General features: G+C 37.2%; 1 protein-coding gene across 1 annotated transcript in view; it reads left to right on the top strand.

Annotated features, from left to right (window-relative positions):
* Window positions 1–2,508: 2,508 nt before the first annotated feature.
* RECQL2 (RECQ helicase L2) overlaps window positions 2,509–26,002 on the top strand; it is a 308,097-nt gene continuing 284,603 nt past the window's right edge. The window contains exons 1-7 of the mRNA XM_089815375.1: window positions 2,509–2,695; window positions 10,622–10,854; window positions 19,809–19,955; window positions 20,042–20,257; window positions 21,622–21,726; window positions 21,827–21,931; window positions 22,050–22,172. Coding sequence (XP_089671501.1) covers window positions 2,635–2,695; window positions 10,622–10,854; window positions 19,809–19,955; window positions 20,042–20,257; window positions 21,622–21,726; window positions 21,827–21,931; window positions 22,050–22,172 — 990 coding nt within the window. The 5' untranslated portion in view covers window positions 2,509–2,634. The remainder of the gene's footprint in view (window positions 2,696–10,621; window positions 10,855–19,808; window positions 19,956–20,041; window positions 20,258–21,621; window positions 21,727–21,826; window positions 21,932–22,049; window positions 22,173–26,002) is intronic.

A 26,002-nucleotide genomic window follows, 5' to 3' on the forward strand; every position in this document is an offset into this window, starting at 1 on the left:
GAATGTACATTCCAACTCTAGCAACCAAATTTATGGGATGCACACCTTAGTGGCTCTATTGGGTAAGAATAAGATGGATACTCTTCAAGCACAACTAGAGGGAGCTTATGAAAGATATATCAACACCAGGAGGAGCTAAGAGGAAGAAATTAACAATATCTATGTTCTAGAGCAAAAGACCCTCAAGATGGAGAATGAAATAACAATATTAAAGAATATTGTCAGATCAGTTACCGAGGTGAAAGACCAAGCTATCTAGACATAGGGCCATGTACCTAAAATAGGGGAAGCATCAGGCCAGGCAATGAAGATAGATGAAGAAGATTTGGAATCAGGCAAGGAGATAAAAATCAAAACAATTAAGAACTTGTTGATTCACAAAATAAGTGCATTAAAATCGATCTCGCAGAATGTGCACAACAACTACCTTGTGTTGCAAGGAGTAGAGTATAGATGTTCAAAGGCAGTTGCCTTATTGTCTCCTTTTTTCACTACATGGGTCCATATACTCCATTTTTGATAGTCTGGTACCTATACTGGCACAAAAGAAAGATCCACCAAAGGTAGTGATCATAAGCACTAGAAAGATGATAACTAAGGTGAGGGATTTGAATGGTTTCTTCAATGGCAAGTTGCAATTGATGCATAATAAGATGAAGGTAATTGTTGCAAGAACACCTAGTTTTGTGCCTACAATTTTGGACAGTGATGGAAAGATTAAAGGCTGGGTAGAGTGGTTGTCCCCTTTTCATAATATCTTAGATCATCCTAGGTTCTTGGCCTATTGCAATAATGAAGCAAGTGTATGATATGATTGATATGCTATACAAGACAGAGGCAAAGATGTTAAAGATAGCTGCTAAGATTAAGGCAATAACAAATGCTAGGTGGAACAAGTGCCTCAAAGAATTAAATGCAGTTAGGAATGCAACTTGGCTAGATATAGATACATACATTTCCACCTGGGAGGTTAGTGTAGATATCAAAGCTCTATCATCAGTTGACAATGACTAGGCAGATCAAGGATGCAATTAGAGGTAGAGGACACAAGAGAAAGGCAAGGAAAGCGATAGGAGGTTGAAGACTAACAAAATTTTCTCAAAGACAATTGCATAAAGTGCCACCTGCCAGATTTGTAACTGCATCTAGTTTTTGATCCAAGTACAAAGAATATTTGTAATGTACCAATGTAAAATATCTTTGTATCTTGCTTCCAATAGGATTTTGACAAGTGTCCTCCCATCTAAAGCTTATTGCAATCCTTCCTATAAAAGAATTTTCAAGATGTGGAGCTAAGGTTCAAAATCTATGTGATTTTTAATTTTATGCTATTTTACATTCGGTCTAGTTAGCTTTGGTGTCAATTTTTGTGATGTATTCATTTGCAAATCTAAGAATACAAGTGAACATTGAATAACAGTTTGTCATATCTTGAGTTATTCATGAGTTATACCAGTAATTTATTAATTTCAAGGAAGATTAATACAAAGGAAAGTTCTGCCATATATGTGTCTCTAAATTCTATTTCCATTTTTATATGCTGGTTATGTTGATTGAATGGGCAAGGTTCATACAATTTAATGCAACTAGGATAGGTTGTTTATCAATTTGTTGTTGCTTTTAATTCAAAGAATTAAGTAAATGCTTCAATAAATTGATAGGGTTTTCAGTCATATGAAAGGAATATTCATAAGAATGGGGTTTAAGGTTAACCGTTGATGATTTAATTGTAAAGCAATTAAATGATTTAATTGTAAAGCAATTAAATTGGTCAAGTTTTATTGGCTAGACTCTGTGTAGCAATGGACAAGGCACTGATCATTAGTTCAAATGCATATTGAAGAGATCATGTGGTTACAAAAAGCACAAATTTAAATCAAATCAATTTTTATTTTTATGTATGAAGAAACAAACTACTGGTCATCACTTATTTGAAATAGTTCTTTGTATATTATAGTTAGCTGCTATAATCAAGAATTATTTGCAAATCTAAGAAGAATTGTGACCATTTTTGCTATAGGGGATTGATTTGAAGAAAATAATATCAATGAGTGAGTTGTGAAGAAAGTATCAAATATCTAGTCATTCCATCTCTAAGGTGCACCTGCCTAGGCCCTACAGAGCCTGAAGTGTAGAAAATCCCTGTGATTTTGTTAATGTTGGTCCAGATCTAAAGAGATTTTAGTTGAATATAAGAAGTAGCTGACTCTTAGACTGAAATTTGTCCTCTGCAACCTGGTATCAAGGGTACCTGGTATCAAGGGTATGAGGTCCTTTTAGCCTGGTAGTTTTAAAACACCAACATAATGTTTAGACAATGGTGGAGTGCTTCCAATGTAAGGATTAAACTATTAAGATGCAAAATATAAAAAAGGAATACAAAGCAATGTAGGCCATAAAAAAGAAGTTATAGTTCAATTAATTGTACATATTTTACAAAAAAATTATAGTTAGATTTTTTGGTTTTTTCACTTTTAGTCATGTACATCAAGGGTGTGTTATTAATTACAAAAATACGTTAAACCGAGAGAAAAAAGTTGCCCCCTTCGGATTCAGCATTTTGAAATTCAGAGTTTGGATTGGAGTGATCGAAGGAAAGCCTTCAGCCAGTTCGGCCTTCCTCCTTCCTGGACAATGGAGGAAGATATTGAGCAGGAGCTTAACAGGGTTGAAACAGAGCTGGAACAAGTTCAAGGTCATTCCTCTCTCTTTGATTATTGCTAAGTTTGTAGTAGTTGAGCTCCGTCTGTACAACCTGCACATAAATAATTAACCCCAATTATCTGTTGCTTCCGATACCCCATTTCCGCATAACTAGCTCTTGAAATGCTCGCTATTACAGTACTAGGAGACGCTCTTTGTTCGTGTGATTTGAGAAGGGCATTGCTGTAAATGTCTATAATAAAGCACTCATTATGGATAAAATTATGATTACAATTTGGCTCTGAGAAATGGATATCCAATACTCCAAACAGGATGCACTCGATATTTTCAGTATTGGGCAATATTAAAGCTGAGTTACAATTAATACATGGTGAATCAAGCCACAAGCCAAAAATCTCGAAACCTACTATTGGAATTTCATTCTAAGCTGATCAGGCTTGGGTTTAGTCGCCTGTACATTCCTATTGAGACGCCCGATTTCTAAATTAATTTTCAACACATGTTTGGGCATTGGCTCGAACTTGGAGGGAACTTTCGTTTTCTTCAAATGAGATATTTACATAATAAACAAAAGTGAAAAACCTGCAGAATTCGGAGTTGCGATTTTACTTTTAATGGTGACAGCAAGTGCTTCAAACTTGCCAAATGCGGAAAACTTATATCCTCCCTGAGTAGGAGGTCAAGATGTGTCTAGCCTTATGCTTAATACATGTAAGCAGCGTTGAGGAAGCCATCCGGATTTTACTTATAAAATCCGATACATTGCAAGGTGCCTGCTATCATGAAGATGGGATGTAAATGCATGATATAAGTTAAGGATAAGCACTTCGCAATTGCATCTGTGTTGAATTGTTTGAGGACCGGACAGTTATATAGCTCAAAAAATTAGTTATTAAACCCGAGTGTAAAAAACAATGAAAGAAGTAATATTAAGGTTTAATGACCAAAGTCGGTCAGAAGGACACAACAGTACATGTTATGCGTTTTAGCAATTTCCACGACGTGTTGGCCCTAGTCGGTGAGGGGCACAAAGTGAAACTAGCAAGACTATCTTGAGGAGAATTAAAACGTCGGCATTGGCTCAGGACCATGCATTAGACGTTCTGTTTTCAATCAACTTGGCTGTTTTATTGCAGTATATTCTGCAGTTGAGAATTGTACTTGAATATTCTGCAACCTTGCTCCAGATTGGTCAATAGCTGGTTCCTTTGTTATGGTCATTTGTGAGACAAGAGGGTGGACTGAGACTTTATTTTTGTTATGGTTTGCTCAGTCCTATTAGCTTTTCTTCTTTTGACAACAAAATTAACATGTCATGCCGCGACATATAACAATTTTTTGCTTCAGAGTTTCAACATTTTTTGCAATACTTCAATTCTACGTCACCAATTTGGATGCGGATTCCGGAGCAGATTCCAGAAGCGGATATGGGATGCGGGGAAATTTTTTTTGGATGTGGATGCGGGAGGAAACACACACACACACACACATATATATATGCAAAGAAATACAAGAAATATACAAAAACAAATCATTTGATAGTATGATTATGATACTTAACCCTTTATCAAAATTCAAGATATTTCAAAATTCATATGATATATCAATATGTGCTTGTCCAACATTAGAGTTTAGTCTTAGACAATAAGTTCAAATAGGTCATGTTCAAGAATCCAACAAAATAAAACTTAGTTAATGATTGAAGATCAGAGTCTGAAGCATAAGGATTTGCAAGAAAATCCACATTCTCATCATCATCTCCAACTGCTGAAAGATCATTTGAACCAAACATGGTTCCATTTATGCTAGATGCACCACGTGCCACACTATCATCATCACCATCTCCGACTGTAGTAAGATCATGAAGTGTTGCATACAAATCCGCACACTCAGGGGCTACATCCCAAAGCTTTGTTGTCCCTTCCTTGTAATGATCATTCTTACGTGACAAAAGACCCAAGTTGATGTGGACAAAAACCCAAGTCCTCAGCTTTCTTGGAGCCCAACTGGTTGTGCTTCATTGAATGGATAAAAGAGTATGTACTCCAATTCCTTTCAGTAGCAAAAAAACTAGCAACCTAGATAGTTGTCACAAAACATACAAATGAAAAGTAGATTTTTTTTAAAGAATGTGTGAAATTCTAAATTCTAGAGTGTAAGTGTAAACACAAAAGTTTAAAACAAAACAAAATTAAAAACTTACTTGTGATAGGACCTTGATTGCAAGAGGTTGAAGATGCTTGAAAGGTTCACCATACACGTACCACCATGTGATAGCTCCCATTCTATTTTGGTCCTTTAGTGCAAATGGAGAATACTTTAACCTCGAAGTAGACAGCCCAAATTCTACCCACACTTTTTCATGCATTTCTTCTAGTGGGAAGAGGCTTGTAAAAGCTTTGTGGCACCACTTAGCAACCTCCTCATCCGCAAATGGTGCAACTCTACCCAGCATGCCAAGTACCTCCTCACTATAGTACCTAGGAGATAAGGCATATGCAAGGAGGTGCAATGGGGTAGTCATATTATTCCAGCGATGGTGGATGATTGCTTCCACTTGATTGCATAAGGCTTTGCTTTGTGTGGGGTCACTCTCATGTGCTTGTATAGAATGTTTTACCTTTTCAACCATGGTGTCCATGCCATCATACACATCCCCCAAGCAAGGTGTTTCTGTATTAGCAAAGCAAAGCATAGTCATTATGGGTTCGATGAAATCCAATACATTTGCCACACGAGCCCACCAAATCTCATTCAAGACCAAATCCCTGACCCTTTGTGCTCTTTCTAAATTTGAGGCCTTCCATATGCTCCATTGATTATTGATGACCATTTGGCTCAATGCATCTCTTACCATGAGGAGTTGTCTCATTACAATTAAATGAGATGCAAAACAGATCTTAGCAACCTAAGCAAGTTAACAATATGTCAATCGACAATTTTTTAGCTAAATTTTAATTTTTAACTAAATTACAAATCCATGAAACTTAGTAATTAAAAAAAATTAATTTACTTTCAGCAACTCCAATTTGGAGTATGTTCTAAAAATGGATTGTGATATGTGGTGGTTTGTCACAAACATTTGTATCTCCTCCCCTTCTTGGTATATTTTCTTCACCCAATCTATTTTAGGGCCAATCTTTTGCATGATCAAGTTAAGGGAGTGAATAGTGCATGAGGTCCAAAAAATATGGTCATATCGACTCCCAACATAAGCATCTGCACCCCTGTAATTTTTGGCATTGTCTGTGACCACCTGTACCACATTCTCACTACCCACCATCGCAATGGCTTCGATGAGACTTCTAGAAACGAATTCAGAATCTTTCACTTGCCCCTCACAATCAACAACCTTAAAAAACATTGCTTTTTTGGGGGAAACTACAATCACATTAATCAGTGGCTAGTTTCTTGTATCCTTCCAACCATCTGACACAATATTTAGATCCGAAGTTTTCAAAGATTTTTTGATTGATTGAAGGCCTTTCTCTATACATGTCTTCTCTTGTTGCAATAAAGTTGTATGCACTTTTTCATACCCTGAGCTTGTGTAGTCAGTTGGTGATTCTTTGATTGCTGCCACCATTTTTTTCCAATATGGTGATCTCACCAAGTTGAAATGAAGGCCATTTGCATAGAGGCAACGTGCAATAGCTTCATTATTCATAAGCATGGTCTCTTGCCTCCATTTTAAATGCGATGTGCAATGGGCCTCTTTCGTGGGTTGAAATTCCCACTTCATTCTCATCCTCTCCTGGCACAGGGACTTGCAAGAATGGGTATTGGGAGGATTCAATTGGTTCAGTGGGTGCATGCATCTTGCTCTTTGAGGATGAACCTTGATAGTAGCTTTTTTTGATCTATTGACCAATGCATCAACAACTTCTTGTTCTCTTACAAATGAAAGTATTTTTGCACTAGCCTTTGCACATTCCAAATCTTTTACTAGTAGGGTCCATAAAATGAAGCTTCACCCGGAAAGATGAGCTATTGAAAAGTTTTCCTTTGTTACTTTGACAATAATTGCACTTCCAATAGTATGAGCCACCTTCTGCAACCTATGATATCTATGTTGTATGTCTCCACAAAGGAGAACTTATATCAGTTTTGAAATTATCAGTCCCTTGCCCTGCTTGGCCCCCCACTACATTTTGATTAGCACTACCATTGACATCCATTCTTTCCTAGTTTTTTACAACCTACTTTATAAGAAAATAAATAAATTTTAATTAGGTTCTAACAACTATGAACATCATGCATACAAGTGGAAAAAGTTAAAAAAAAAGAAGCTAAAATAGATACCCAAAATTGCTTCTTTATATCTTTTTAAAAAAATCGAAAAAAAAAATTGAAATTTTTCTTCAAGAACTTTAATTAATTCATCAAAAACTCAAAAAGATTCATCAAAATACTCAAGAATGGATGGGATTGATCACTTACCTTGAATGATTTAAACTCCTTTGAGAAAGCCACCTCTTGCCCTTCAATCAATCCTCTTTGAAAATGCTGAACTTGGCTTCACAATGGCAATGCAAACTAGAGACCAAATGAGAAGTGGCTGTAGGTGCAAACAAAGTTCCGAAATGAGTTGTGAATGCTTCAAAATTCACCTGTAGGGTTGTTTTAGGGTTCCATAGCAAAATTACTATTACAAAAGTAATTGGAAAATATTTGGTTGTTATTAACAGTGATCAAGATATCAATTTATACAAGGGATCGAATGATGTTTCCTTAAGAAACAATTGTAAAGAATATAAACATTCTATTCTATAAATAAAAAACTAAATATTATAAACATTCTGATATTTATAGAAGATTACAATAGATAACCATTAGATACTAAACAAAGATAATTAAAACTATCTATTATCATAATACCCTTCCTTAATGGTTAATCTATCCAGAGCACAATGCTGTCAAAAAGCGTAAAAAGGCAGATTCTGTTTGCTCAAGGGGATTCACATTGTTCACAATGGGCTGTGAACCAGATTGATTAGAAAGGGCAGCTAAGCGCTCTTGACATTCAACCTTCATGTGCCCAAACTTGTGGCAATAGTTGCATTGAATGTTTTACTTCCAGTAGCCTTTTGACTCTGCAACAGAGGATGTCTGCTGATGGTTCTTTGGATAATGCTCCAAAACTTTGTAGATGAGCATAATGATCCAAAATAAACCGCAAAAAGCCATGATTTTTGAGGTGAAAAATCAATCAAAACCCAACATGATTTTTTTGGTGAAAAATCAATCAAAACCCAACATGATTTTTGAGGTGAAAAAACAATAAAAAACCAACATTACATCACAAAGCTTCGTTTTTTAAGGAAAACTAGTAAAACCCAACAGATAATTTTTGAGGAAAAAATTATAAACCCACAAAGGAATCTCAAACAACTTTGCGAATTGCACAGTCTGAAAATTTTAAGGGAAAATTTATAGAAACCCATACGAAATTTTTTTTGAAGGAAAAGATATGAAAACCCATTAGAATTTTTTTTGGAGGAAAAAAATTATGAAAATGCACCAGAATTTTTAAGGGAGGCAAAACATGCGACTTTGCATGGTAAAGCAACACATGCAAACAACATGCAAGTACATGCAACCCTAAAAAAGTAGAGACCCAAAAAATTTGAAGGGTGACCCAAAAGAGAGCTCGAAAAACCTATAAAGAATATGTTGGTTTCTGGAGCGGCTGGCTTGAAAATTAAGGCACGAAAGTCGAGGCATCCATAAAAATTTGAGGACAACCTAGTTGAGCCCTCGAAAAACCCACCAAGAATTTGGAATCAGGAAAATTTTCCGAACCCAAAAATTAGGGTTTTGAACAAAAATGGCCCTGCTGCAAAAAACTACAAAAAATGGTAGAAATGTGCAAAAAAAACAGATGGATCTGGACAAAATTGGGTTGTAGAATCCGAAGCAGAAGTTAGCAGATTCAGATCTCTTAGAACGAAAACCCTAGTCGGATTATAGAGAGAGTTGGAAGCAAATATGCATGTAAATAATTTCGAAAATAAAGGGCAAATAATTTCAACCAAGAAATTATAATTATTTAAAAAAAAAATTAGAGTGTTATTAGCAGTGATCAAGAGATCAATTTATACAAGAGACTGAACGATGTTTCCTTAAGAATCAATCGTAAAGAATAGAAACATTCTATTCTAGAAATAGAAAACTAATCTAATATTTACAAAAGATTACAATAGATAACCATTAGATACTAAACAGAGATAATAGAAACTATCTATTATCGTAATAATTGCAACCTTAAAAAATCAATTCAAACACATGCATATTAGGCAACTTAAGTTGTTTTTTGGGTTTTTTAATGTTTTTGGCCATTGGGCCTGTGGGTGTTCCTGGATGCGTCCAGAAGCCCTGTGGAAGCTAGCCAAAAGTCAGCTGCAGGCTTTGGGATGCGTTTGGAAGCCAGTCTTTGGCTTTCGGATGCATTTAGAAGCCAGCTAGCTTCCAAATGCATCCAGAAGCCTGTTGCTGGCTTCCGGCCAGCTTCTAGAGGGCTTCCTCACAAATCCTGCATCCATTTGCATCCGATTTGGAATCTAGGCAAGACCAGGACAAATCGGTAACTTAGCTTAAAAGCACTTGGCATTGTGTTCATAGGTTCAACATACGCTCTACTTAAGCTTATATTAATCATTACTAGAATACTAATTACATTCTTAAGAAGTTTCAGATGTTGAGCTTTGTGCATATCTATTGGCATTATTTTGACGAGATACATGTATGATCATCATGCTCATGGATGGCCTAGTTCTCCATGATAATGTTATGATTTTCTGCATTTAGTGTTGTGCAAGGGTGCTTCTTATTGGTGGGCACAATTTTCTTGTTTTAAGAAGTTGGCACATGTTGTCTTATGCCATGTGAGAAGTATAGAAAATTCGCTTATAACTTGCTTGAGAAATACTTGGGGTTATATCTTATGCATGAAATCGGTATTAACAAATCGAATGCTATGCAATTGAATGCAAAACTGACATAAAGAGAGTTTCAAATTGTTCCTTCTCCTTTCACAGGCTTCTAAAAATGAGCCTCTCACAAGGAGTTTATCACATAAAATACCTCCTCACATTATTACTTTTATAGGAAGGAGTTTCAAATTTTTAGAATTCTAATTGAACCTTAATTTTTTTCTATATTGCATCACTCTTGATTTTGATTGGCCCGATTACATGGTTAACTCTAATTTTTTCTATATTGCATCACTCTTGATTTTGATTGGCCCGATTACATGGTTAACTCTTGTTGGCCTGTTTGGACACCGATTTCTGCTTCTAATTTCTTAACAATTTAATATAATAAAATACTTTAATTTTCAACCTGGAGTAGAACTCACTACCTAAATAAGATTAAGTAAAATGGTGCATGCATTACTATAGCACCGACAGCTATTACTACAAAAGCGACAGCAATAAAATTCAATGATGAAGTTAGCTTTTATTTGGTCCTTTTAGGCATGAAAATTTGAACGGAGGGATGTGCCTGAGAATTTAGTTTGGGCAGTTTCCTTAGTGGACACATGTTCTTTTTGTAAGGCATTTGATGCATTTAAGGTTTTTTACATTTTATACCACCATATTCTGTCTTTATTTTGTCATTACTAGAAATTTAAAGGCTATTTTTTTTTAATTGTTCAGTACTGCCTTTTCTAGTGTTATCTGTTCTCTTAATAAGTTATAAACTTGTTTGCTTTCCAAACTCAGGAGACTCTGCGCTTCCATAGAGTTGGATTGACAACCCTTCAATTTGCTTTCAGTGTATAGGTGGATCAATCATTGTACATGTTTGGTGTCTTATTATCCTTTTGATGGAAATGGAAATACTCAGTGTTATGAAATAAGCAATCTCCTGGGAGAGCTATTGGTGTTTCTCAAAAGAATGGCATGCTAAATGCTTAAAGATCATGCTAATCAAATCATATTGTTTTCTTTTTCAGTCCAGATAAGAGATTTGCTTGAGCATCAGGAGAAATTATATTTGCAGAAATCAGATTTAGAAAGCTTGTTAGAAGCTTGCAAGGGATCCAAAGCAAGTGGAAGCAATGAAAATAGTGGAATAGCTTCAGCATGCTTGGAAAATTGGGCAAGATCTTTTGAGTGGGACCAGCAGGCTGATGATATTCGAATGAATATATTTGGCATTCCTACATACCGTAAAAATCAGCGAGAGGTTAGCATACCATATTGGTTTGATTTGTTCTCTCAGGATCTGTTCCATTGTTAGATATCTTATTTCATGTACATTTGAGTTCCATGTGATTCAACTAAAGGTTAGAGATAATTTAATGGTATTCAGAAATGCTGCCTTGTTTTTAGTATGGTGTTTATTCAAATATTGGTAGTTGTGATAGGCATGACAGGAACATTATTTTGAACTCTCAACCATTTAAAACCTTTTCTAAAGGAACCTTCTTGTTTTATGATCATTAAATGAAGCTATTAAAATAATGTAATGTTTCTTTAATGACCATCTTAGTTTGTTTTAGTAGTTGCTATTTCCAAGTTCTGTTTATTTTTTGCTTCATTTAGAAACATTGCAATGTAATTGCCTATATATTGTAACCTCAATTTTTATTATTGAATACACATTTATCATTACATGGTATTAGAGTGGGTCAATGTGGTTTGTTGAAGTTTGGCTAGCCTCTTAATAAAAAATTGAGCCTCCTACTTGGATTTTTTCCCTAAAATTTTTTAATTGGATTTTTATGAAAAAGTCATTTGAGTTTTGGCAATTTTTAAAATAAATTTGTGGGTGGTTTTTCATTTGCAAATTCTGACGACCAATGTTTTATTGTGAGGTTCGTGGGTGAAGCCTGCTAGCATTGCATGTTTTGTTTTTATGAAGCCTGCATATTTTTTAGTGAAGCTCGTGTGGGAAGAGGACTTCTGGTTCGTTTTGCTAGTGCGCGTAAAGTTTCTCAAAGCTGTTTTCCATTTATTAATTAGTTAAACAAAGTCAAGTGAAAGAATCTGATGGAAGCTTCTAATTAATGTTGTGTGGTGAAGCTTATTGAGTGATGTTACATTTTGGCAACAAAAAGGGCATCTGGAGGTTATAAATACAAGCCCATTTGTTGAGAAAAGGTTGCTTGGATATTTATTTTCTTTTGTTGCCTTTGTGGCTTTTCCCGAGGTTCTAATTTTATGCCCTTTCTGAAGTATAAGGATTTGAGGTTGAGTGGTATTTCAATTACTGTTGAGGTATATTGATTTCATTTACTTTGAATATTTGTTGAGTCTCCTATACTGTGATTATCTGTGGCTGGGAGCTATTGTTTGGAGTTTTGGTTGCATTACCATTTGCAATTAGGAGATTGATCTGCATACCTCAGAATTGTGAGAGTGTCCTTCCTTTTTGTATGTACTATTGCTAGGAGCCATTGACAGTGTGGAGGATTAATTGCAATTTGTGAAGAATCGAGTCTACATTTTGGAGATCAAAGTTGTGGTTTGTGCATTGCAAATTAGGTATTTCAGTTACTATTCCTGGGAGTGTTCTTTTCCAGATTTATTAGTGCCAATACCTTGCTCCTAGGCACTGCCATATTTCAGTGACTGTTGGTGATTGTTTGATTGCTGCTGATCAAGCTTGGTGTGTTTGGCGTAAGGAGTTTTGGTGTTTTTGGTGTGCCTTACCTTCGTGCCTTTTCACGTCGATTGATTTCAGATTGGTGTGCTCTACATGAGTCCAGACTAGAGTGCTTGCTGTCGGGTTTGTTGGTGTTTCTAGTGTGTCTTTCGTCTGTGCCATTGTTTGAACTTAGACTGGTGTGCTTGGGTTGGTCGTCTATCACGTATCTGGAGATCCCTATCTTACTTTCCACAGGTTTCATCATTGTCTCCTTGTTCGTGATCATTGGTGTGTTCTCAGGGTACAGAGTTCAGGTTCTGATATTTTTTAATCTCTGCTCATGGGTTCATTTAGTATTTGCTTCGATCTAACTCTGCCATACGTTCAATATTGCCTTAAATCAACTGATAATTCTTAATTCTGGTTTGCTGAGTTGCTGATTGTTAATCGGTTGCTATAATTACAATAGGTGATAACTGTCCGCCACCTCTGACCTATCAGAGGTTATGTGACCATGTGAATAAGGTTGATAATGATAACACTTTGTTTAGAGAACAGGTTGCTGCATTAACAATAAAAATTTCAAAGCTCAAATAGTCTACAGAACTGAACACCTCGTATATCAAACGCTTTTCCGATACCTTCATCTCTGAAACAACAGGCGTAAAATCCAATACTGAATCTGTTATTGAACAATTGGATGGGCTGGACAAAATCAAGGAACAACAAATTGAACTGACTACAAGACATTCTTCTTTGATTGTTGAAACTGAACAGAAGGTGAAATCATGGGCATCTCTTCGCACCAACACAAACACAGATACTACTGCACCTCGGTTGAGCTTAGACAAGATCGTCCATGGGAAAATTGATGATGAGCGCATGAGACGTGCACTGCGTTCGTGGTCTCTCGCCCACTTCCGATTCTCTTGCTACTGGACATTCTTTCTTCTTTGAACAACTCAGTATCTTTGATATCACTTTGGATAAGTGTTGGTTTGGTACAGGAGATACCCTTTTCATTAGGTTTTTCTCTTTTTTTGACCGGCTTTATGCCCTTAGAGCGAAGAGAAAGCTGTTCTCTATCCCCTCTAAAATTTATCTTGATGAAGATCTCACGGAAGCACAAGTTACAAAGTTGAAACTCGCTCGACGTATTGTGAAAGAGGCTAGGCTGGTTGGAAAATGTGCTGTTATTAGGAATCTTAGAGCAGTTGTTCGTGATTCTCCTCCTCGTAGATGGGAAGTGAGGCTGACCTCCAAAATCGCATGACAGTGTCGACAGCATTCTGACAAGAGGAAGTCTCCTTCTCTTCTTGTCAATTGCTAGAATGGTAATGGCTCTTTATGGTCATTACCTGGTCTCTTTCACGATGCGGTGGGGTTCACCGATATTGTGGCTGTCATAGAGACCCACAATAGTTCCATGCGCCCTCTTCGGGGATACCTTGGATACCAATGGCTATCAGTTTGCAGAGAAGAGGTCCATACTTTGGGTGGGGTTCGTGGGTTCGGGGGTGTTGCTTGTTTGATCAGAGATGATATTTTCAGGTCGACATTTGTGGTCCGCTTTGATGCCTTTTATCAGATTCATGTGGGTCTGTATTGGTCGTTAGAACCATTGACAGAGGGACATCTTTATTGCAGTTTGTTATTTTCCACTGACCTCTTCTCCATATGCCATTCATGACGTTGAGGATGGGGATCCTTATTGCAACCTTTAGGAGAGCATCTCACAGTTTGCAGCCTTGGGTGATATCATTATTCTCGGTGACTTCAATGCACGTACCAGGAATCTTCAAACTCCTATACATGATCGTGGCTCTAATTCGATCTGCACTTCTGAGATAGATCCAACTAGTATGAGACTTCAACGTACCTCAGATGATGCCCTCAGACCGCTCTCTTGTTACGGTCGCTACCTCCTCAAGCTTTGTGAATCTTTTGGTTTGTTGATCTTGAACTGTCTATCCTTCTTTCTTGGCTCTGACCTCTTTACCTGTTGGCCTCACTGTGGTGGTGCGAGTGTTGTGGACCATGTCATCACCTCTTCTTCCTTCATTCTCTCCACTCATAGTTTTACCATTTCTCGTCTCCCTTTGCTGACCATGCTTTTCTTAGCATTGATATTTGTGTCTCATCTCGTTTGTTGCCTTCTCCTCAGCCCTTCCACATCTCGGCTGACATTGCCTGCACCTCTACTTGCTTCTGCTATCCTGAGGGCGATGGTGAGCTCTTCTCCTACCATCTTAGGAGACTTTTGACACCGGCTAGTTTCAGTGATTCGAAGGCGGCCTCTGCCATGTTTGATTCACTTGCCTTTGCTATTTGGGTATCTGCTCTCCTTTTTATCCCTCACCGTACCCCTTCCTCTGTCAGGTTTAAATGTCGGAATACTTGTCCTATGAATCAATGGTTTGATGCTGATTGTAAAGCTTTCCATCGCTCTGTTCACTTTGCTTTTGAGACTCATTCTCTTGGCTTCACCCACCTGCGTTTATCTTATCTCCGTTTTCTTCGCCACAAGAAATGTTCTTTTGCCTCTTCTTAGTGCAGATCTCTTTGCTCCACTCTTATTCAGAATCTCCAGATCTTCTAGCGTACCCTTTTCCCTTGGCGTCCCCTCTTGTCCTCCATCTTTGACTTCCACTCTTTGACTTCCCACACCATTACGCTGCATGACATTCCAGGGTAGCCACTTCATTCCACTCCACCTCCATATTGCCATTTGTTCACCCCCTTCAGTATTTGTGAGGCCATTAAATCCATGAGGTGTAGTAGAGCGGCGGACGAGGAAGGTTTCCAGGTGAAACTTTTCAAACTTGGTGCTTTGGTCCTTGGATCCTACCTTCCTACACTATTTAATAGAGTGGTTTGTATTGGGTTTCCTGAGTCCTGGCTGCGACATGTGATTTGTCCTATTCATAAGTCTGGGCCTACTTCTGTTCCAGGTAACTACAGGACTATCATGATTGGGCATACTTTTGCTAAACTTTATGCCACTGCTCTAAACACCATGCTATCTAGAGAGCTTAACAGGAGAGGATGTAGAGCTGAAGGCTAGACCGATTTTTGGGTGAACTATCAAACTATGGATCATGTCTTCACATTGCGTGCTATTATTGAGGAGGCTAGGCACCACTTTGAGAAAGTTTACTGTTGTTTTGTGGACTTCTGTAAGGCTTTTGATTCTGTTCCTAGGATGGCCTTATTTTAGAGACTTAGTGAGATTGGAATCTCAGATATGTTGTTGATTGGTATTATGAGACTACACGAGAAGGTGATTGGTAGACTCAAGACTTCAGAGGGTTTTTCTATTCCGATTCAGAGCACCATTTGGGTGAAGTAGGGTTGCCCTCTTTCTCCCACACTGTTCGAGTTGTATATAGATGAGCTCGAGGATTTCCTTGTGAACTTCTCGCAATCTGGTGACGGGTGTTATTTGCATTAGGTTTCGATCTCCATTCTCCTTTTTGCAGATGATGTTGTTCTCTTAGCCTCTTTTCCCAACAGTTTACAGAGACTCCTCGATGGTTTGGCTTCTTTTTGTGATCAACATCAGCTCGTGGTCAATTTGACTAAGACTCGGGTTATGATCTTTAATTGTTTAAAGACCTCTCATCTTCATTTCTTCTTTTAGGGGTAGGAGGTTGAGATCACTTCTTCCTTTATGTATCTTGGATTGAAGTTTTCGGGACTCCGCTTCAACTTGAGATAGGCTATTTAGTCTAGAGTTAGTAAGGGCATGGGTTCCCTGCCCATACTCGAAAGATAGTGCTTTAGACATCATTTTCAGGACATTTCGTCCAAGTTGTCCCTGTTGGACTCCTTGGTTCGATCGACTGTTCTCTATGGTTCAGTGGTTTGGGGACCTTCTCTTCTTGTTTCTGATTAGGCCTCTATAGAACATGTTCAGACATTGCTTTTACGACGTGTCATCAAATGTCATAGACTTATCCCCCACAACATTGTCTTGGCCAAGTTTGGAGCTCATCCTTTCAAACTTGCGGCCATGATTTGGTTCCTCCATTGGCTTCGTGGCTTTATGGATTCAGAGGTCGACCGACACTGATACTCTCATCTACTGTATTGTTCTTTTGTAGCAATTATGAGATCCGACAATAGCACTAGATCTCGCTGTTGGTATGCACAAGCCACCTTTCTGTTGGGTTCGATTGGGATTGAGATTGATTGTCTTCCCCCTTATCACTTCTCACTGGATGCTCCCGCACACCTCCTTCCCTCACGACAAGAGTTGAATGAGTATGTCAGGCAGGATATCTATAGACAATACATTATTACTACTTGGCGTAATCCTCCTGGTGGATTACAATCTAAGATGGCCTTTTATGTTGAGCATTTTCTTGAGATTGAGAATGGTATTATTGTTCGCCATGCCTATCTTTATCAGTGCCGGAGTCACACCCTACGATTCTCTTTGGGCTCCTTTAGAGTTGGCTCCCACCATCTTTGTGCCCAGACTGATCACCATATGGTTAGGGAGGATTGGATTTGTTGTCTGTGTACTCTGGTAGAGGTTAAGACTGAGACCCACTTTATATTTCGTTGTCCTATCTACTATGAGATCAGAGAGAGATTTTATTGCCTCTCCGGAGATTGTTTTTCTCTTTCAGCATTCTTTAGCTATATTGACTAGCGATGTCTTGCACTCTACCTTCAAGAGGCCACCCAGCTTTGGGAGCATACCTTGCAGTTACTCATACCTCAGGGTCATACCTCAAATCAGCTCATTACCACCTTTTCTCCCCCTTGTCTCCGCCACGGGGCGTGGAAAGGGTACCCAGTATCACTCATTCTAGACTAGTTTGACACTGCACCAGTCTTTCCAGACAACGACACTCCTCTAGTGGTTCTCAGCGACAATCCAAAACTCTGGATCGTTCACGGTTATATCCTTCTGTGACTGGTTTCTTTGTACCAAGAAAGGATCCTTAGTCCTTACCTTGGCTTCTCTGGCTTCGTGTCTTGTTTTGTTTCTTCTCTGACATCGTTTGGTGTTCTTGCTTTGGGCAGCTCTTTTGTTTGTATGCTCAGTCCCATAAACCCTTGTGGTTTTTTGTTGGACATTAATATTATCTTATCTTATCTTAAAGACCCGTAATCAGAATTTAAGGTGGAGCTGTACCCTGTCTACTGTGATTTTGGAGATTGTGAAAACAAACAGGTTCTATCAATAACCATTGTAATTCCATCTTGCTGCAAATTGAATCTGTTAAGCATCTTTAGGTTGATTGCTCATTGTAATTTTCAGTTTATATGCAACAATCATTATTGATATATTCAAAATTGCACGCTTGATTAATCAGTTTTCAGAATTGGGCTTGCACAGTAGCTATAGATTCTTTAATCTAATATTGTTTGCACTTATATTTTATATGCAAAAAAGAAACACCATAAAACACAAAAGTAAACATCATAGTAGAATTGTGAGCCAAGTGTCTGGCGAATTGTCAAACTATTGAATAGTGAAGAAAATGGATGTTATTTGAAGCTATAACCGAGTAGGGTTATTACAACAGTCAGTTGCAAGTCCTTCTCAAGACAAATAATTAGGCTATGGCTGAGATTGGATCTAATCATTTTCTTCCCATTCTTACCATTGAGTTATTGTGATAGAGCACACTCATCCTAGCAATTCAGAGAAGTTGATGCCCAGTACCTGCAACCTGCATAAAAGATGAGAATGTACATATGCATATATATCTAAGTTAAATAGGCAATGGTGGGAACTGGCACATCGTGTAGATCCTGACTTGCAGGTGACTACGACTCCCTCCCTTAACCATATCAGGCACATCAAATAGAAATGTAAAACAGACACACACACCATACACATGCAAATATGGGGTAAGTACCATAAATCATCATGAGTACAAATAACACCAAATTTTAATGTAACTCATGTTCTCAAATACATAATAATCATCATTTAGGGTCACACCATATGAGATCCCCACGGAGTAATTGCATTTACTAATTAGGAGCCATTAAAGGATCATCATTATGAAAGGAATAAATCTAGACATAAAATCAAGTCATGAAACAATGTCGTATAACTGTAAATCAAATATCTCTAAAACTAACACATGCATGAAATAGGCCTTAAAGAGTTCGACAGTCAGAATGGAAAAGCAACCTACGGATGGGCATTACATCTGTGATAACTTGTCCTAGATCACTAAAGGACTGCTCTATGTGTGTTTTCATATAATCTTCCAACTTCACAGAATTGCAAAAAGGATGTAAGCTGACACACCCTTATATTATCAAGATTGCAAGGGGTTTTCTGAAACTGGAAAATTCCTAGAAATAAGGACTTCATGGGGACCCAGGTTAGAAATCCTAGCTACTGAATTCCAGATATGAAGGTCTATTTGCTCTTTTAATAAATTAAAATAAATATATAGTAAGAATACTAGATCAAGAGTAAAGTTTGCTATTTGCTCCTCGATAATACATGAAATAAAGCATTCCTTCTGTCTCCTGGATGCAAATGAATGTGAAGTGGCTTATGCTATGTCTTGTGCTCAGACATCTATAATCTTTTTGCAATTGAGAGAAATAATACAGGATGCTATTCATTTACTGCTGATCGGTGATAAAAATGTAAATAATCAAAAGTCAGTGTCCTTAGAGCACGTCAATTGTAAGTACCTTCCTTATACATTTACTATTTCAGTTCAAGAGTTCTGCACTCTTTCTGAGAGTGGTTGAGTACATGTTGCTACTTAGGACACATCAAAGCACTATGAGGTAGGACACATCAGAAACTGAGAGAACTTTGTAAAGGAGAAAAAGGAAACAGTAAAGTCATATACAGAAGAGAGCGCTTGAATGATTAACAGAAATGGCTTTTCAGTTAAGGATATTTAGATGCAGTCATTATGATCGACATGTAATTTTTTGCATATCAGTGCTTGAGTAATTCAATAACTCTTCTAGATATAGGTTGGCCTATGCATATGTGATTGCAGCAGTTTTTCTTATGCCAATTAGTTTATACATTTGTTAAAATGGTACTGTCATGTCCCTTTGGCTTTGATGTCAAATATGATATCATGATTACATCCTTTTTTGTCAAATGAGGGTGTGATATGGTAAAGGCATCTTGATTGTTCAACATAACCTTATTCAATGGCACTTTATTTTCCACAGCTGGAGGTGCTTGTAAACATGACATTTTTCTTTAAAAAAAACATCTTAAATATTGTTGCCCTGTACTGTAAAAATGTCGATGTTGAAGCAGTAAGATAAGTAAGGATGTACATTTCAATTTAATCTTCTTTGGAATTTTATCATTTGGGACAATATTTTTCTATGTCGAGACAATATTTAAATCCACTCTTATAAGAAAATGAATCAAGTATTATGTTCAATCTTTGGAAGCATGACTGTCTTGTCATGCTTGTGACTGAAATTAGAATTGAGAATATTTTGATGCTTCACAAAGGAATAAAAGTACAACTCTACCGAGTTTGCCCCTTCAAGTTAATAATAGGACATTGATTTCTCAAGTTATTGACCAACAGATCATAAATGCTGTCATGAGCGGAAAAGATGTTATTGTAATAATGGCTGCAGGCGGAGGAAAGAGTCTCTGCTACCAACTTCCTGCCCTCCTCCGTCCTGGGACTTCTCTCGTTGTCAGTCCTTTGCTTTCTCTTATACAGGATCAGGTATAAATTTACCAAAATCTTTAATGATGAATTGTCAAGTTGTGTAAGGAATAGGTACCCATGTTAATCAACTCTTGTGAACACAGGTGATGGGGCTTGCGGCTTTAGGAATTCCAGCAAGCATGTTAACATCTACAACCTCAAAAGAAGAAGAAAAGTCCGTCTACAAAGTTCTTGAAAAGGGTGAGGGAGAGCTTAGGGTTTTGTACGTGACACCAGAGAAGATCTCAAAGAGTAAGCGGTTTATGTCAAAACTTGAAAAATGCAATCATGCGGGCCGCCTTTCATTGATTGCAATCGACGTAAGTAGTCAGAGGGAGTTGATCAATGCTACATTTGAATTTTGCAGTTCTTGCTTTTTCATTATAGAATGAATTTTTTCTTCAGTGTAATGTTTATTTTCTTCAGGATTATACTGCAAAATTTTATCAAGCAGTTGCACTGCAACAAGGTGTTATTTTGATTTTGTTTTCCATGTGGAACTGTGTTAAAAGCATCGACTTACTTTTTGTATTTGTGGAAGAAAAGAGAAATTGCTGTAGGGTCTTAGACTTGTTGGAAATATCATGCATCCAGTAGAATGATGGTAAAAGATAGTTAACCATTGTACATAATCTAGTAAATATGGTGAACTCAAGGTCATCACGAGCTTACTAAGGACTCAGCTACATGCTGGTTAAAATTGAACTGGAACCATAGGAAGAACATGAAATACATTTACTAACTATAATTTACCAGTAATTGTTCAAATATTATTCTCACGAGTGTTCCTTTTGTTGCATCATTGAAAATGTCTAGTTGGTTTTCATGTCATACAAGGATAATAATAACATCCAAGGATAAATTTTAACCATTTTGGATTAAAAGTTTGTCATAAAAACCATTTAGATTATTTAAATAATGCAAATCAATGTTAATAGGCTAATAACCAAGGAGTTGATATTATATCATTCTGTTTGTAACTTAAAATTGCCTAAAGAATATATACAGAAATCAATATTCAAATACTTACGGAAGTGAGAAACTGTATGTGAAACAGAATTCCTATGTTAAAATTGTAAAATAAACTTAGCTGCCTTGCAGTACTTGCCTTTTCAAACAAGATTCACATGGAATATAGCTACAGATAAAGCTGCTAGGTTGTAAATCATAAGCTTGATGGAACTAAGCTGATTGAAAAGGAGTTTTGGCATAGAACAAAGTGTCTGGAACAAAGTAATTTGACATGAGTTGACTTTGTGTTCAGAAAAATCTCCTATTACAAAATCATTATTGGTACACAGATCTTAATTGGTTATCTTCCCCGAGATTTTTCTCATGATTCAATGTGTTCATATTTTTGGAGGACTAAATTAATGATAATTTTGAAGAGAGAGGAATATACTGATAGCAGTTTGTAATGATTTCTAGAGATGAAATCAGAGTTATTTGATGTCAAAAGACTGTTAACTAAATGAAGAGGGCCATGAATAAAAAATTCATAGTTGTGACTAACTTGTAAGTATGCTTTATTCAATATGTGTGGCATTCTCTTTTGTCACCAAAAAGATAACTCTTTTGTTTCTCAGCATTTCAGATCATTTAGATGAATCTATTTTTTTTGAGAATCTTGAAGCCTTTTGCTTTGCTTCGCATCAGATTTTATAAGCAAAATTTCATTTGACAGGAGGCACATTGTTGCAGCCAATGGGGACATGACTTTCGTCCTGATTATAAAAATCTTGGTATTTTGAAAACTCAGTTTCCAAAAGTGCCTATGATTGCATTGACAGTAAGTGACTAATTTATCTTTTATTTTTCAATAATCCTTATTAATTGACATATAATTATATTTATATGGACTCCTGACTAAACTTCTGTTTCCTGCAAAGGCAACTGCAACTCAACGGGTACAGGAAGATTTGAAAGAAATGTTGCATATTTCTCTGTGTGTTAAATTTGTAAGCAGTGTGAACAGGCCCAACCTATTTTATGAGGTATATGGTTCTGTTGTTAATGTACTGAATTTCTTGCCTGCAAAGTATGCTTGCATCTGCATAGGAATAACCACAGAACTGTGCTACTAAAAACTTTGTTAATCCTTATCCTTTGCAGGTCCGCGAAAAGTCCTCAAATGGCATGGCAGTCATTGATGATATAGCAGAGTTTATACACGGATCTTACCAAAATAAGCAGTCTGGAATTGTTTACTGTTTTACACGCAAAGAATGTGAACAGGTTAATTATTACTATCGTACATTTCTTCAAAAAAATTACTCATTCTACATCTCAGTCACAAAAGTTACTCATTGGTTATATTTTTTGCGAGAGTAGTAGTACATAGATGATCACTTTAAATATAAAGAAAGATAAGATAAGATAGATTTATAACGTCCATGAGGCTAAGAATTGCCTATGGGACAGCCTTCCGACTAAACCAGCTTTAGTAATTCAGATATTTTTTTGTGCAAGCTGATGATGAGCCCCCCCTAACTTCTCATTGTACTCCTCATTGAATAAATTGTGCCAAGAGCTTCCAGATATAATATCTGCAAATTTGAACCTGATGTCCTTGTACGCATCACATTCTAACATAAAGTGTTGTTCCATTTCCACCTTCCTAGCATTGCAAAACGTGAAAATTCTCTCTTCCCAAAGACTCTTTTGGCCTCTTCCATCGACTGGTCTCACATCGGAGTTGATGAAAGTTGGTTCTCCATAACAAAGAGCTTTATTTCTTTATTATTAGCAAGGCACATATTAAAATGGATATTCCATTTGCATATCCACTTGATGTTTTGTTGCATCCATGTGTTTTTACATTTGCACAATGTATCATTAAAGACCATTTTAGGCCATCTATCTTCACACATTTTTTCAGATCTTTTTAAGTAGCTAATGAGGCGAACCATAGCAATTGCCTCAATAGGTGCAGCTCCCACTTCACTTAACATAATATCATATGAGACGGTGTTTTTGAGTTTAAACTTGTTTGTGATCCAACGCTTCTGAATCCTTTCAATTTGTTTCCACTGTAAGGCTGAAGTGCTGCTGGCCCATATTTCACATCCATAAAGAACAACCGGTAGCACAAGAGAACCAAACACAGTTTCACTAGTTTTCCAATCCCAAACCTCTGCCTCCTGACACCTATTTTGAAGCATGTAAAATGCCTTCCACCCACCCAATAATCGTTTCTTTCTACAACCTTCCCAACTTCAATTTTTGTTGAAGTCTATCCCAAGGTATTTATACCCTACAACCTCCTCAGGTATGCTGCCTTCAAAATAGAACTTATGCTGATGTTGTTTTCTGTTTTTCGAAAAAATCATGATTTTAGTCTTGCTGATATTGACCTGCATCCCAACCATTTTGCAAAAGTGCTCAAGAGAAACTAGATGTTCTTGCAAACCACTAGCAGATTTTGCAACCAAAATGAGATCCTCTGCATTAAGGAACAACCTTATTAAATTCACCTAACTGGATACCCTTGCCATTTTGCATGTCTAACCATTCCTCAAGTTTGTTAATGTGTAGGCCAAACAAAGTAGTTGATAATGGACAGCCTTGTTTGACCTCTATATCACTCCTAAAATACTCTGAAATGCCATCTGACATTCTAATTTTGCCTTTTACCTCTTCATACATTCTATGAACAGCAGCTCCGAGATTCATAGGGATCCCCAATTCTTCCATCCCGAGCCAAAGCTTGTTGCCAGGGACAGTGTCAAAAGCCTTTTTAGAATTAACAAAGCAACAAAAGACCTCGCGCTTTCTCTCCCACGTTTTTTTCGATGATATGGCTCAAGGTGATACAGTGATCAATTTTTGAATGCTTTGGCCTAAAACCAGCTTTCCCTTTTGCGTGTTTATGATTTTCCTCAGCCCATTTACTAATTCTATTTTCTAGCATGCTGCCAAAAAGTTTTGCAACCAGGGGATTGATCATTATGGTTCTGTAATTGGAGGGATTATTAACATTGCCGCTTTTGAAAAGGGGTATAGCAAGGCTAATCATCTAATCTCTAGGAAATCGGTGTTGGCTGATATTATTGAAGATTTCCGTAATGTGCGGTGCAAGGGTTTTCATGCCCCCACTTGAGATACTCTTCTTGAAGTTCAACCAAGTGCTTTGCCTTACCTACACCTAACTTCTTAATACTCAACTCAACCTCTTGCACAGTGAAAAGATCTGTCCTGTTGTTGATCAAGGGTGGCGGATCCACCTCAACCTCTTTTTCATAAAGTTTCTTAGCATACTCGAACCATTGATTGGCTGTAATAATATTTTCAGTTTGTTTATTTCTTGGTTGTAATTCTCTCCAAAAAATTTTGGGGTTATTTTTACCAAGAGAGATTAGCTCTTCTCTCCTTGTGACCATAAAGTTAGTTTTTTCTTCTTTAGGATCTGCATGTACACTTTAATGTTGAGGCTTGTTTTGTTGGACTCTCTTAGCTTTCTCTTGGCTAATTTGCAATCTTTATCAAACCACGTATTGGGTAGAAAACAGTTTGTTTCAGATTTTCTGTTTTGATCTTTTGCACTTGGAAAGAGTCCTATGAATGAGATTTGCTAATACATGGCTATTAACATCATGTTCACAAAGATGATCCTCATTGGTTGCATTTCTTTTTTTGGCATTTCTGCTGATATGGTTTATTGCATTGATTAGTACTTGTTGATAGAATTTAAAAAAAAAAACTCTCTTGTGAATAATGGGGAGACAGAGAGAGATCAAAGGCAGACACTAAACCATGGATGACAATAATTGGACGTAAAACATTGCAAAGCGAGACATCTTTACACTGAAACTGGGAGTGAACAGTAACTGCAGACAAGACAGTTCAAAGGTAGATGATTAAGGGATGGTGGGAGTGTGGGGAGAGAGTTTAATGTCCCCTTCTTCTAATGAATCATTTATTGGAGAGTAAGCCTATTTTATTCCCGTAGACTAAGTCTGTAAGAACCCCAATCCAGTTATAGCTTTAACAACATCAATTTCATTTACTAATCAATAATTTGGCATTTTGTTGAACACTCGGCAAACACACTTAACACCACTATAGTGTACCTTGTCTTTGTGTCATCTGGTTAGATTCCTCCAAGAATTTTTCCAAGTACAAACTTTGCTGGTGGCTCTCAAACTGATCGCAGGGCCTCTACAATGGATTGCAGATCCTAAATAAACCCAAACGCTGCCTGATTTTGCAGTCTGCAGCCTTCAGAATCCTTTCCAAACTCTTCACAGGCCCAATTTATTTAACACTGGCCTTCAGATTCATAATGCAGGTCGGTAAATCATAAATGCAGGCCTCTAAACAGAATCCAGCCCTCTAAGGTCTGTAAATCATAAATGCAGGCCTCTAAACAGAATCCAGCCCTCTAACATATGGTCGTGGGCCTCTAATTGGTAAACATATGCCTTCCCAATGTGATTGTGGGTCTATAGGGTCAAAGCAGCCTTCCAAAGATGCTAGATGCTGCCCAAAAATTGTAGAATATGGTCGCCCAACAGAGTGTAGTAAACAAATAGCAGAAATGCCTATATGGGAGGTATAATTTCCAACATATAACACATCAAATACTGGCATCAGCAGTATTTAAGGTGTTGCCCAGTATCTACAGCAAGTCGAATCCAGAAATGAGCAGTTCAAACGTCCACTCCCAAATTTACTGCTCAAACTAGTCATTCGACATCCATTTCTAATGAAGAGCTCCCTAGATACAGTAAAAATAACAGAAGGGAATAGCTCCAGAATTTCAGACTACCAAAAGCTCAATCACACTAAACTTCAGCTTTTCAGCAACAATAATATCTCCAAGCCACAGATAATCACAGTACAGGAGACTCAGCAAATATTCAAAATAATCACTATATTACAATAATAGATAAGACGTTTATTATTAGTTAATGGTTATCTTGTAAATATCTTTAGCTTTAGTTTGCTTTCGTTTTTTGCTTTCTCTGGAATAGAATGTTTCTATTCTTTACGATCGTTTCCTAAGGAAACATCGTCTCTTCCTTTTGTATAAATTGACCTTTCGGTCTCTGTTATTAATAAGCAAG

Source organism: Cupressus sempervirens, chromosome 2, assembly GCF_028749045.1.
Source record: "Cupressus sempervirens isolate cs-2001-9-10 chromosome 2, ASM2874904v1, whole genome shotgun sequence".
Classification (NCBI taxonomy): Eukaryota; Viridiplantae; Streptophyta; class Pinopsida; order Cupressales; family Cupressaceae; genus Cupressus; species Cupressus sempervirens.